The 14,818-nt window shown below is 45.9% G+C and overlaps 1 protein-coding gene across 1 annotated transcript in view; it reads right to left on the reverse strand.

The window, feature by feature from the left end:
* Nucleotides 1–1,109: 1,109 nt before the first annotated feature.
* IMP4 (Ribosomal RNA processing Brix domain protein) overlaps nt 1,110–14,818 on the reverse strand; it is a 47,179-nt gene continuing 33,470 nt past the window's right edge. Inside the window, exons 6-9 of the mRNA XM_086494165.1 lie at nt 2,475–2,564; nt 2,272–2,378; nt 1,760–1,844; nt 1,110–1,449 (exon numbers count right to left, since the gene is read on the reverse strand). Coding sequence (XP_086350291.1) covers nt 1,357–1,449; nt 1,760–1,844; nt 2,272–2,378; nt 2,475–2,564 — 375 coding nt within the window. The 3' untranslated portion in view covers nt 1,110–1,356. The remainder of the gene's footprint in view (nt 1,450–1,759; nt 1,845–2,271; nt 2,379–2,474; nt 2,565–14,818) is intronic.

Consider the following 14,818-nt stretch of genomic DNA (forward strand, 5'->3'; position numbering starts at 1 on the left):
CATCAATGCTGATGTTTGTTTGCTCATACTGCTCAAATAGCATAAGAAATTGTAAGGTTTGGGATACCATCACAAGTTTATAGAAGAGTATTGTTTTGTGAATGGAAACTGTAAAGCACACGACTATCCAAGAGGTAATTTATAGCAAGACTAAAAGGCACATCTGAACATCGTTGTACTCTGGTGGTGGTGGTTCACTTGGTGTTTGACCCTTTTGTCCAAAGAAAGTGGGAAATGTGCAAAGAGTCTTGGTCTTGCATTTCTTCTTCTGTTTGCTTAATGCCATGAGCTTGTGTATCTGGGACTCCTTGCTGCTCACGTTGCCTTTGTGGAGGTGTTGGCTCACTTTGAGCTAGAGGTGTGATTGTGACCGAAGAGGTGAATGAATGGGTACATCTTGATGTTGCTCCTCCTCCGTGTCTCTCGTCTTCTCTTTACCTTTGCTCCCTTCAACCTGTAACTTAGCTCTAGCTCCTAGAGCTGCCTTTCTTTGCTCTTCAACTACTCTGAGCACTTCTTCCTTTTGTATGTATATCTTTTCATCACCTTCTGCTGTGCTTCTGCAGCCTCACATGTTGATATTAGTGCACTCCAGGCCAGTACGGTGATCAGTTCATTCCTAGGGTTTGATAAGTGCATCACTTTACATACCTCAACTCATGGTTTTTTCAAACAAGAGTTTACAGAGGTAGCCAAAAAAATCAAGGTGATTCCTCTCCGTTTTTTTAATATTTTTTAGCTGATTGAGGCATTTGAGTCCATATCTTGCTCTCTTCCTCCCCATGTTTGGCTTGTTTAGCTGATTACTTTATCCCCGTCCATCATGAAATATGGATCTATTTGGGGAGCGGGAAAGTAGATGAATCATTATGCGATTATTCTAATTCATCAAGCATTCGAAAAGATGCCATTAAAAATTGGCCTCAATTACAGTTTACTTTGATTGAGTGCATGGATGATGAAGCCACCTCCCAGAGATGCTGAATGACACTGCAGGATCTGTAAGACAGATAATGAATTTCTGCTCTCCCCAACAACTATGAACACGTCAACAACTCAAGGACAACTCAAGGGAACAAACTGCGCTGACGAGAAGAAAAGACAGAAGAAGAGTTGAAAACACTAGTTGGAACCAGATATAATCATCCAATAACTCACCTTCGCCACAACCTGTGCTATAAACAAGAACTCTCACATTCTACATGATAATTTCTCCAGAATGAATGAGATGTGAAGCCCCAAGTAGGTGTTCCAACAAAATAAGCCTTGACTGAATGGTATAGAAATGGCCCAACTAAACAAAAACTGCCTTGAGAATGGTACAGAGATACGTCATGTCGAATGTTAAGTATCACCCTAAAGTGTAGTGCGCTTTCGGGCAGTGTTCATGTATGGCCTTATTACCCATTCGTTCTGGGCTTCCGTTTGATCCATGGTCCCCAGCTTTATCTGCAGAATCAATGACAATTAGCGAGAGTGTCATAAGCCAATTCAAAGCAACGTCGTCTTTAGGGCAATCACAGTTATTGCTAAAATCCAGGAGCCTTCTTTTGAACTGCGCTTAAACCGTGTCAATCACACAGCCCTCCCCCTGACCTTGACCATGAATGATGAAAAAAAAACTCATTGCACCTGCCTGTTCTCTGTCATTATGTGTGCTGATTTGAAAAGAAATGACTATAGACCTCGGCCTCTCCCTCTTCTTATTTGAGAACACAGCCAGTTTCTTCCTCACAGGAACTCATAACACTCCATTTACCTGATAAAGTCGCATTTCAAATCGTGGGCCAACTTCCTTCAGCTCTATTGACTTCACCCCTGCTGGCTTTTCATAAACATGGTGTCTGCAATGAAAGTAGGAAACTTAACATTCCAAAACACATATATATACCAATAAAAAAAGCCAAGCTTCACCTTCAAGAGAAAATGCCAGTTACAGACTCAAGGTTGTCACCCATAATACAGCAATACCATCAGCCACATCATGCATAGTTATGACTATATACTACCACATCCCCACCAAGGTTGTTGGTGCTCAATAGTGGGTGCAGAACTACCCAGCAATATAAGCCCCCCTCTCCCTAGAACACTCACACCTGCACGCATGCACATGCATGTGTGAGCATACATCCATACAAAAGAGTCTGCGTATTGTTGTTTTTCTCATGGCTCTAGAGATGCAGGGCTGACAGCCATAATGACACCCAGCACTAAAAGCAGCAGTAAATGAGAAAAAGAACAAAAAGACTATCCCGTAAAATTGACGCTTACCGGAATGATACGTAATCCGATTGGTTTGCAAATGTTATTATGCGTTTTGAGTCAGGCTTTGGAACTGGAAAGAGATGCTTCAGTATGTTGGCCGTCCTTGAACCTAGCTAAAAATGCCAGACACTTCAGTTGCCACCCCAACACTCTTAATGTCAACAAATAGTTGCCATGTATGCCTACCTTAGAGTTGAAGTTATGCCTACCTTGCTGTTGAAGTTATTTAAGATCAGGTGAGGATAGGCTTCTGACATAGTCCCAAGTGCTCCTTTGTCCTTGATGTCATGCCTTGTCACCTACAAAAGCTCTCTCTCTCTCTCTCTCTCTCTCTCTCTCTCTCTCTCTCTCTTCGGATAGATCTTTAAGGTCTCTTGGGATAGTTTCCTACGAAGTTAAAACATTCTTCTTCTTCTTCTTCTCTCTCTCTCTCTCTCTCTCTCTCTCTCTCTCTCTCTCTCTCTCTCTCTCTCTCTCTCTCTCTCTCTCTCCAGACCTGCTGCTGATGGCGTAGCGGGCTGCTACCTCTCGCTGTACAAAGTGAAGGCCTCTCTCTGCACGACCTGAAGGCAGCTCTCTACCTGACCTGCTGCTGCACAAGGACTGCACGACCTATATTGCAAAGCAGCGTGGGTGCAGTTCTGCAGCTGAGGGTGGGCGAGTTCTGAGGGCAGCAGGAGGTGAGGGCAACTCTGCAGCGCGTAACGAGGGCCTCTCTGTAGCACGAGTGAGGACAGCACGTGAAGCGAAGGGCGCCTCTCCTCACCTGCCACAGCGATGTGAAGGCCTCTCTCTGCAGCAAAGTGAGATCTCTCACTGCAGGCAGTCAATACCTGCTCCCCCCCTGTCATGAGGATGGACCAATCAGTTGATGTCGGGGATGACAATATTTACGAAACCCCGCCTAAATTGAAAGCAACATTTAGGCGAAGGATTCGGGAGAGCACACTATTGCCAGGTTCTGTGAGATCAGAGAAACTTTCTAGAGTCAAAGATGACTTAATGTATGAGAAAGTAAAGGTGATGATTAAGGCAGAGCTGAGCCTTTTGAGCAGTGACATTGAAAAAGAGATGTATGCAAATGCGGAGACTTACAAAAAAGCTTTGTAAGCAAATATGAGCAGGTACTTCATCGCAAACGAGAAGCGAGAAGGTTTCGGCCTACGCTTGGGGATTCCGGGAACGGAATTCGGAAATTGTCTGCGGAGTCTCGACTCCGAGTACTAACGGAAAAAGGATTGAGAGCTCGTTTCTCAGATTTCCCTTACGGGAAGGAACGACCATCGAGTCAAAGAATTAGAACGGAGGGGTTTTATGTCACCAGCGTGTGACTACTATCTATCCTTTTTGTTGATTTCTTTCTTATTATCTATTTACTTTCACTTTTTGGAAACACCCCTCGAGAAATCTAACTGCCCTGCATTGCATAGCTAGTGTGGAACTGTCCAGAGGGAGTCCAGGCCTGAGGGCAAGAGAGCACTAAGGTTAGACAAAGACTATGGTTAGCCAAAGTGGGGTCATTGACTAGCCAAAGTGGAATCCTTTGCTACAGAGGCTACATTTCAGTTCTGGATGTGGCCGTAGTGTACAAAGAGGGTCGGATGACCTAGAAAGATACAATGGCAGCATCTCCTAAAATTTAGGGAACTGCTATTTTGGGACCTGAAAATGTGTTGGCATCATTACCTCCGGAATGTCAAGGGGAACATTTTCTTACTCTGCCATGAAGTCAACTGGGCAACCGGTTGGGAGATTTTTAGGCGGCAACCCCGAAACGGGAAAATGCTTGTAAATGCGCCAAGTGGCACATTCTGGTGCACTTTCCTCATGCAGAAAAATGGGCGCTGATTTTTAAGCTGGGAGAGGCTCATTTGCTGATTTTTGTCACAGGTTAAGAGCTATGGAGTGCTTGCTTTCCCTCCTATGTACAGTGCGGTGCCAAGAGTGATGCCCTGCAAGCTACGCATTGCCCTCTCTCTCCCCTATGGCAGTATGTTATGCCCCTCTAGTGGGCTTTTCAATTGACCAATGTACAGTTGTGTGGGTTCATGCGCGATTGCCGAGGCAAGAGCCTCTTGCATAGGTACTGGATTAGCTAGCCACTAATCCCCCGCAAGTACAGGTGAATTCGGAGAGGTTTCACGCCAAAAATCTCGTCCGATTCAAAGGGCAAGTAGCCCTACAGGTGTGGGAGCTCGAGGACTTGCTACGGATGCGACCGGCACGCGAAACGGAGCCCGAAACAGTAAATTACAGCCTGCTGTGTATTTTTGCAGGTTTAGGGTTTTGGCCCTAAACGGACCCTAATACCCCCAAGAGATTCGGGGACGCAAGGGGACCGCTATACAGGTGATCTGGCGCATTTTCGGGGCTGAAAACAGAGAATTCAGCGTGCTGCAGATTCTCGCCAGGTTTTGCAAAGTGCCCGTATGCGTCGGGAAAGTCAGTCAATGCGTGGGAATACTGACTGTGAAGGGTCCTAGTACAATTATGCCGCCGAAATCGGGCTGGAACAGTTGAAATTCAGCCGAGCTTGTGCGGGGCAGCTTGTAGGGAACCACAACGTTTATTCCCTCTTTTGAAGAATAAAGAAATACCTAAAGGGGCGCCTAAGTTAGAGGCCAATCTGGTGTCGGTCTACTCATACAGGTGCAATCTAGCAGCCTGTATCCCTTTCCCCCGTGTTGTGTCTTGAAAGTACAGGTAAAGTGGACGACAAATTAAATGGGTGAAAGCAAATAAGGTTTAAGTTAAAGTCTACCACCCTTTTTGGATTGAACAGGCCGGTTTCATTTTCTCCGGTTCTTGTGCTTGTAAAAAGATTCTCTCTAATAAGAATTCTCTTTAACGGGGGGACCAGCCCATTCTCTGGTCCCCAGTACTATGTCGATCTTCTCACACTATCTCTCTCTCTCTATTTAATTCTCTCTATATCCTTTGGCTTCAGTATTAAGTGATACATTCTATTTATCTGAGTATATTTTATAATGTTATGCGCTCCCGTTTGTGACCCCCCCCCCCCCCCCCCCCCCTCTCTCTCTCTCTCTCTTGCCACACACATAATGTGAGCACTCAGCAAAACTTAATTCTTATATCAGCTCTTTGTTCTCTCGTTTACTGGTTTTTTACAAAGGTACGTATTTTTACGTACATAAAAATTTTATCCACACGGAACAACGTACAGTACGCACAGATACGTACCGTACATTACGTATGGTACCACCTTGGTCTTCTGTGTTTTCATTATGTTGGAGTGATATCTCACGCACATTGCACTGAGGAGCGCCCATTGTAGACACTATCCCCGCTACAGGTCCTCAACTAAAGTCTCACTCCATCGAAAGTCGAGTCAAGGAGCTACCTGGTTTAAGCTCTCTATATTAGTCTGTTGGTTTCGATTGGTCTGGGCCTGCTTCAGCTTGGTCTCGTCCAGTTTTTCCTCGACCTGCTTAGTCCTCGACCTGCTTGTCTAGACCTGCTTGTCTAGACTTGCTTGTCTAGTCTCTCGTCCTTCTCTAGTCGTCTCTCATCCAGTTCTAGTCAGGTGGTCTGGTCACTCGTCCTGGTCTAGTGGAGTTTGGACCATTGTTCAGTAAGTTAGAGGTCTTCGTGACCAAAGCTTGGGTGGGCTTCTGGTTACTGCATGACACATACAAGGAAGTCAAAAGAGTGACATAGCCCACTACTAAGTCCTTTGAAGTACTACCACAGGAAGCGTACCCTTCGGGCCCAGTAGAAGTCCACCAGCCCCATTACCCCTATGTCACAAAGTGATGAAGTGGCTACGGACAGCAAAAACCCTAATTTCTGCCAAAAACCCTAAAATTCCTGCAAACCCTAATTTTTGCCAAAAACCCTAATTTTCGGAAATCGCGGAGGCTATTAAAACGCAAATTTTGCTTTTTCTCTACAATATGAGAGAGAGAGAGAGAGAGAGAGAGAGAGAGAGAGAGAGAGAGAGCTTGCTTTTGATTTGAAGCTTTTGGGGCTCTGCTTTTGGGCATCCCTTGTAACCTTTAAATTAGTGGTGAGGGCCTCACTTCTCAGAGCATCTGGACGCAGAGTCTGAGAGTGAAACCCTAGCCACTCTCTTGTACTTTGATTTGATTAATATAAAAAGAAATACCGAAAGGGGCGCCAGTCTTTGGGGCCAATATCTCTGGGCATGGAACTCCGCCGGGCCAATGCAAATCTATTGTGATCTGTGAATTGTTTTGAAGTGGTTATTTGGTGCTGTCGCGATTGATTCTTGACTTGGAGTGTCCAAGTCTGTTACAGTGGTATCAGAGCACGGCCGATTTCTCTTCTACGGGAAATCCGATCCCCAAAAAAAAACAATCCGTGGCACCTATGGCTTCAGGCAATGATCAATCGACTCCCTCTGCATCTGGAGATGCGGGTTGGGATCACAACAAAGATTCAAACAGAGAGTATGGCCCGCCTCGGCCTACTCAGGCGGAGCAGCAAGAGATGGAGCGTCGTCAATTGATTGGCGATGCAACAAAGATGATGCTCAATTTTGCCAAGGACCCGAAGATGGCAAAATATATGAACCAGACCTCTTTGGAAGAGGTACAGACGGAGTGGCAGAGAACCACAACACCACTCCCAAAACCCACTCTCAAGAAACCTTCTGCCTCCAGGAAATATACAGAGAAGGAACTAGAGAACGTGGTTGATGCACGGATTGCTCAGCTTTTCGACGTGCAAAAGAAAGGCAAAAAGCATGCAAAAAGCAGAAGAAAGGCACTGACTTCCCGGGATATTCGGGTCGTCGGTCGACATTTGACAAGGCAAAGAAATTGAAGAAGCGCGTCAAGTTTGAAGACCTACCCAGTTCTTCTTCTTCTTCTTCTGACAGTTCTTCTAGCTCTTCAGACTCGAGCAAAGAAGACAAGAAAAGCAAAAAGCGAAGCAAGAAACAACGCTTCAGAAAAGGCAAGGAAGTCTAAGTCTCGCCCAGTGAGTGACACTTCTACAAAGGACTCCTCTACGGACAGTTCAGACTCTGACAACGGAAACTTTTATGCGAACAAGAAGAATTTTTACAAAGCCAACCAGTATGACTTTCTCGAAGATAAAGCAAGAAAGTCCGAGAGTTTAAGGAAGGTGGCCACTCGATCAAGTTTGATACTTTTTCAGGATACTCGGATGCTTCGAAGGCTTTGTCTTTTATACAACAGTTTGACATCGCTTTCGCGGGAGGACGCTATTCAGAGCACTCCAAGATTCGGAGAGCTGCCTCTTACTTTAAGAGGAATGCTCGTACTTGGTGGTCCAAGCTTCTTTTAAACAAGAGTGCGCCAGTTAAATGGCTGAAATTTAAGAAGCTTTTTATTTCTTCTTGGTTGACGCAAGAATATGAATGAGATATACGAGCTGCTTGGAACCATCTTCGAATGACCAAGAAAGAAACAATCAATGCTTACTGTGAAAGATTATGGAGCTCTTTTCTACCCGCCTCTTCATTCAAGAAGATCTCGTTCAAAGAACAGAGTGAGCGCTTTACCGTGGGTCTACCTACAGAGATCTGAGATCACTGCTTGGAATAGAAGTCAGCTTCTATTTAGGAGTTGATGAGTCATGCGAAGGGGGGCTTTGCCATTCACTCTGGCAGTTTGACCTACCCCACAGATAAGGCCATGACACAACGAGCCGAACAGACTTCTGGGAATGAAAGTAGAAAGAAAAAGAGCAACCCATAGAAAAAGGATGCATGACCCAAGCTTACTCCTGAGGAGAGAACTTGCTTCATCAGAGAGGGGAAGTGCTTTGGATGCGGGGAACATGGACATATCTCCGCGAAGTGCCCTAAAAAGGCACAAAAGAACAGAATGATAAAGACGACGACAGGCCTGAGAGTTCGAGAGCAGCTGAGGAATGTGGCAGAAAAGGCAGATAGAAAAGCAGAATTGGTACCACATAGCGTGGGACCTGCACCAAATCTAATGAATGAAAGTACAAACTTTGCCGCTTTTGGGGCAAAGTGAAGGATCAAGAAGCTCTTTTGAAGGAGCCAAGGCCAACTTCTTTTCACTTGGAATTGGCAGCTCGATTTGGAATTGCGCCCGACAGACTGACGCCACAGGCGGAGGTAGTTCGACTGGCACCCGGATGGGATGTTGCCATTACACTGGCAAACGAAGGACAAGGGTGTTCAGGGCACACGAGTGACGTTCTACTCAGGATCCCTTGGTACCACAAGAACTACGCCGTGGTTGACTACCGGGCCGAGAAAGCGACTTTGATAAATGAAGGGCTTAGAGATTGTACTTGATGAACTTCAGTTTCTTACTCATTCTTTTGGGAGAGAACTGAACGATGGATAAAGGTTGAATATGTTTTGACCTGATCAAAAGAACGCCAAGATTTTTGTCCACACTCATACCGATTGCTTTTCAGAGGGCCTGAAGATCAAACCATTGATCTGATACCTGGAAGCACGCCACCGAATCGACCACCTTACCATGTGAGCCGAGTACAGAATGAAAAGATTATGAACCCAATGAAAGACCTCTTGGAAAAGGGTCTTGTCCAGCCTAGTACTTCAACGTATTGCTCTCCAGTGTTGTTGGTTTTGAAGAAAGACGGATCTTGGAGAATGTGCATCGATTATAGCACTCTCAACGAAATCACCATCAAGAACAGATTTCCGATTCCTAGGATCGATGATATACTCAACAGGTTACAAGGATCCTCGTGCTTTAGCAGGATTGACTTGAAGAGTGGATATCATCAGATCAGGATAGCGCCAGGAGATGTCTACAAGACAGCTTTTCGAACGACTTTTGGGTTATTTGAGTTTTTGGTGATGCCTTTTGGCTTAACCAATGCTCCTACGACATTTAACCGGATGATGGACAGGATTTTTCGAGAGTACAGGCTATTTGTTGGCAGTTTCTTTGACGACATCATTGTTTTCTCCAAGAATGAGGCAGAACACAGAGATCATCTGCTTCAAGTCTTTCAAGCATTACGAGATCACACATTAGTGATTAATGCAAAGAAAAGTGAATTTTTCCTACAAGAGATACACTTTTTGGGACACATTGTGCTAGCAACAGGAGTGCAAATGGACCCGGCCAAGATAGAGACTATCCGTGATTGGCTCGATTTGAGGAATGTCCATGAAGTTAGAAGCTTCTTGGGACTGTGTTCCTACTACTGGCGGTTCATACGAAAGTTTGCAGACGTTGCTTCCCCTTAGCATACCTTGACATAGAAAGGAGTACGGGACCCACAGAGGTGACTGCCTTTTGGACATTGAAAGAGAAATTCACTACGGGACCTATTTTGACTTTGCCGGACTTGCAGAAGTCATTTGAAGTATATTGTGATGCTTGTGGTCGTAGTCTAGGTACGATCTTGATGCAAGAAGGCCATGTCATAGCTTACGAGAGCCATTTGTTCTCTAGACCGGAGATGACGGCACAGATTTATGAGAAAGAGCTTTTGGCGGTTATCCATGCTCTTACTCAGTGGCAGCATTACCTACTCGGAGTGGATTTTACTGTCTTTACAGACCATCAGAGTTTGCGCTACTTCTTGTCATAGAAGCAGCTTTCGGAAAAGCAGATGCTGTGGGCGAACATCTTGTCACAGATCCACTTCCAGATTGTCCATGTGCAAGGACGGAAGAATGTGGTGGCAGATGCTTTGTCTCGGAAACCGTTGGTTCTGGCTATTTCCGCGATACATCATAGGAGCTTTGAGGATATGGTCGATCAGTATGCCACAGATACAGATTTTGCAGATATTTTTCACAGATACGGGATGGGGAGACAGTAGCTAGATACTCCCTTCGGGAAGGCTACTTGATGAAAAAGACTATGTTGTGCGTTACACAGCCGTTGAGGGAAAAGGTTATGACTGAATGCCACTGTCCACCTTTTACGGGTCACCGCGGCATTGCTACCACCATGAAAGGGGTAGAGAGATACTTCTTTTGGCCGTGACTCAAAAAGGACGTGGAATAGTTGTGCGCAATATGCCAGAAGGTCAAGTTTTGACAGGCATAAGGCATAGGGATTGTTAAAGCCTTTACCCATACCCACCCGCCCCTGGAAAAGTATTGAAATGGATTTCATTTTTTATCTCCCGAGAACACAGAAAGATCACGATGATTTTCCGATTACATGGCACATCTAAGACGATTGTTTCCAACAAAGACCCCAGATTTATGAGTTTGTTTTGGAAGGCAATTTGGGAGAACATTGGCATGCAGTTGCAGTTCTCGTCATCGTTCCACTTGCAGACTGACGGGCAATTTGAGATTGCCAATTCAGTGATTTTAGATTTATTGAAGTCTTGTATCTCGGATCAGAAGATTCAATGGAAAAAGAACTTACCTTTGATGGAATTTGCCTACAATAACACGATACACTCTTCGACGGGGAAGACGCCATGTGAGATTGTTGAGAGTGCTACGAAGGTTCCATCTTTCATGAGCACGAAGATTAGATATTGGAAGCGGATGAATATTCGCGAGATTTGGATACGGCTTTTGCCAAGGTTCGCGAGACTTAGCAGGAGTCTCAAGAACGACAGAAAAAGGCAGCGGATCGCCATCGTCGCGACTTGAAATTCAAGGAGGATGATTGGGTGCTCTTACGTTTTGAGAAGGCACGCCTACGAAAGAAAAAGGGAAAGGAGAGGCTTTTTCCAAAGCTTAGTACGTGATACTACGGACCTTTCCAGATCACTTACAAGTAAATGATGTCTCCTTCCGATTGAAACTGCCATATACTTGGAGGATTCACAATGCATTGCATGTGAATCTCTTGAAACCTATTAAGGGTGATGTGCCTGATGATGGGGAGCCTGATGAGCAACCTGAAGTGGAAGAAAACGAGGAGATCCTTGTTCATGAACAGATTTTGGCACATAACGATACGAAGAAAGGTGAAGTCCGAAGGCGGTTCTTGGTTGAGTTCAAGAACTTTCCTGCATTTGAAGCAAAGTGGATGGAGGAGGAGGACCTAGCAGATACTCCTCGGATTGTGAAACTTTACCTCGATGTTTTGGTTTAGCATAGTCTACTCCAAACGGAACCCAGAATTCAGCTTGGCCGGAGATCTGGTGCAATGGGATGCACAAGAGGGGAGTCACTGCGCTCCCTTGTCAACAGATGCCTTGATTTTGATACTAAAGTCATTGATGTCTCTTTGAGCTTCAGGGATACTGAAAGCTGACAGTATTTTGTTGGATGACTTTATGAAATGGAATTCCTGATAATGATACTGATTTGTTCTTGACTTCTTGTGAGTGTAGGAATTGATAGACGAAATGACTGCAGCATTTTGGTCTGATTGATCTCGAATAGACATGGTTCCAATAGGGGTTAGTCAATCGGACATCGATGAGGTCCCGATTGGACCTAGATGTGATTGCTAGCTACATTGCCGATAAATCATGGTCTAAGATCCGAATGAATGTTGAATGTCATGTGATGTCCTCTGATGTTTGGTGATGTCATGTGATGTCGTTTGATGTGACTATCAATTTTGTACATGTGCTAGATGTGTGTTCCTAGTACGTAGGTACTAACAGTCAGTGTCTGCTAAGACGGTTTATGGCTTTTGTCGGTTTTGCAGGCGTAATCGCGGTCAATTACAATGCTTTCAAGAGGGGGGTATGTCACAAAGTGATTACGTGGCTACGGACAGCAAAAACCCTAATTTCTGCCAGAACCCTAAAATTCCTGCAAACCCTAATTTTTGCCAAAAACCCTAATTTCCGGAAATCACGGAGGCTATTAAACCAAAAAAAAAAAAAACAATTTAAATGATGAGCGATGCAAATTTTGCTTTTTCTCTACAGTATGAGAAAGAGAGAGAGAATGCTTTTGCTTTCAAGTTTAGACTCTCTGTGAGAGAGAGAGAGAGAGAGCAATTGCTTTTGATTTGAAGCTTTTGGGGCTCTGCTTTTGGGCATCCCTTGTAACCTTTAAATTAGTGGTGAGGGCCTCACTTCTCAGAGCATCTGGACGCAAAGTCTGAGAGTGAAACCCTAGCCACTCTCTTGTACTTTGATCTGATTAATATAAAAAGAAATACCGAAAGGGGCCCCAGTCTTTGGGGCCAATATCTCTAGGCACGGAACTCCGGCGTGCCAGTGCAAATCTATTGTGATGTGTGAATTGTTTTGAAGTGGTTATTTGGTGTTGTCGCGATTGATTCTTGACTTGGAGTGTCCAAGTCTGTTACACCTATCTTTCCACGCGGCTATCTCCATTCTCTCAACCAATTCTACTCCTTCCCAGTCGCCCTTTCCAGTAAAATTCTTGCCCACTCTGTTACAGCAAGCTCTTGAGCAACAGGCTCCTACACAGACGGCCATGGAGGATCTCACAAGTGTTCTGGCTAAGGTAAACATTAAGTTTCCGACTTTCAAAGGTCTATCCACAAAGGATGCCGACGACCATGCCTGGAGAGACGCCTACCTAGTACTCTTCCCATCCACATTGGATGCCTTAGCAAATAAATGGTACAGTCACTTTACTTTACGACTTGGTCCACATTAAGACAACAATTCTCTGAAGCTTTCACACCTAGTGGCGGGCCCCTCCCCGTACAGCCCTCAGAGTCCTACATGATTTCCTATCCCGCCACTCCTCTCACCGATTACAGGAGTCCTCGTCTTACGGTATCTATTCTTAGGTGCACCCACTGAAGAGAGAACGACACATTATCCCCGCTATACACATTATCCCCACTCAGTGTGCTGCCATGCGGTTTCAGAGAGGGCTTTGGACCACTAGCTAGAGTTATGAGATATTAGAATCAAAGATGCCTCGGGTTGTTTTTGCTAGAGCTACACAGACACAAGGAGAGTCTCTTGAGGAGATCAGGCGGTGGGAGCATAGTTACCCGGAACGGGATCAGGGAACGGGAACGGGAACGGGAACGGGAACGAGAGGGTCTAGAACGGGATGGGAACGGAGAGGAGGACAAGGGGGCAAAACGGTCGACTAAAGTAAGGCTCCATTCAGCTTAGTCCCAAATAAACTCCTAAACAACCCCAAACCTGCCCTCAAATTGCACCAAATATGTCCCCCAAACCCCATCTACTTTTTTGCCCCCAAATGCCTACTTTTGCCCATTCGGCCCGCGTTCCGCCTCGTTCCCCCGTCCCCGAACACCGTTGAGTTCCCTTCCCGACTCCGTTTCGAGAATAGGACTCGTCCAGAACGCCGTTTTGCAACGTTTGGGCTCTGTTCCGCCCATTCCCTGTTACACTAAGTGGGAGACATTCACAGAGGGAGATCGCTCACTTCTTTAGAGCAGAGACTCGGCAGTCAGATGAGCAAGCTTCACAGCAGACTTCATAGCCCACTTATGCCAGAGGTATATTAGTTCACAGAGCCATTGAGCTCGGGAGAGCTAGAGTCCACGTCTAAGAGGGCAGCCACGACATCAATGGAGGCTCCATCAGTGGATCAAGACTATTCTAGCACAACATGGGAGACGTCCAATATGACTATTTTTAGAGGCAAATATTGACGATGCTCTTCAGCAATCGATGCAATACATTCTCAGACAACGCCCAATGCCGGGCATCCTCGGACATTGATGATGATGATGATTTTAGTTTTGTACTTTGCTTCATTTTTAATTTATACCCCACCAAGATTGTATCAGTTTGGACTCATAACCCATAGGTCATTTTCGCCTTTTGAAGACGTTTAATATAACATCTCTCTCTCTCTCTCTCTCTCTCTCTCTCTCTCTCTCTCTCTCTCTCTCTCTCTCTCTCTCTCTCTCTCTCTCTCTCTCTCTCTCTCTCTCTCTCTCTCTCTCTCTCTCTCTCTCTCTCTCTCTCTCTCTCTCTCTCTCTCTCTCTCTGTGTGTGTGTGTGTGTGTGTGTGTGTGTGTGTGTGTGTGTGTGTGTGTGTGTGTGTGTGTGTGTGTGTGTGTGTGTGTGTGTGTGTGTGTGTGTGTGTGGTCGGACTGAGGACGAGGACGAGGGGCGAGCAGGCAGCCCAAGACGAGGGACGAGTGGCGAGCAGGCAGCCCAGGACGAGGGGCGAGCAGTCAGCCCAGGTGAGTGGCGAGCAGGCAGTCCAGGACAAGGGGAGAGGGGCGAGCAGGCAGCTCAGGACGAGGGGCGAGCAGTCAGCCCACGACGAGCAGGCATTCTCTCTCTCTCCTGCAATGAGCAAGCAGACAGGAGCCTCTCACGCTGCAGACACAGCAGCGCACCACCCCTTCCCTTCTGTACAACCACAGTAGCTTCACGTGCTGGTCTCTCTCTCTCTCTCTCTCTCTCTCTCTCTCTCGGGGCGAAGGGCGAGCTGAGCTAAGGACGAAGGGCGAAGGGCGAGCTGCTAGACCTGGGGAGGCCAACCAGGGCTAAGGCGAGACCTCTACTGGTGAGGGCCTTGGCTCAGAGCTTACTTTGTTCTTCTCTCTCTCTCTCGGATGGACCAACCAGCCGAAAATGGTGATGCAAGTGGCTTCACCACCCCACAAAAAATGAAAGCAACATTCAAGCGGAGGAACAGAGATAGTATACTCTCGCCAAGCTCTCTACGGGCAGGGAAAACAGTCAGAGT

This window comes from Adiantum capillus-veneris, chromosome 21 (genome assembly GCF_014529385.1).
Source record: "Adiantum capillus-veneris isolate H3 chromosome 21, ASM1452938v2, whole genome shotgun sequence".
Classification (NCBI taxonomy): Eukaryota; Viridiplantae; Streptophyta; class Polypodiopsida; order Polypodiales; family Pteridaceae; genus Adiantum; species Adiantum capillus-veneris.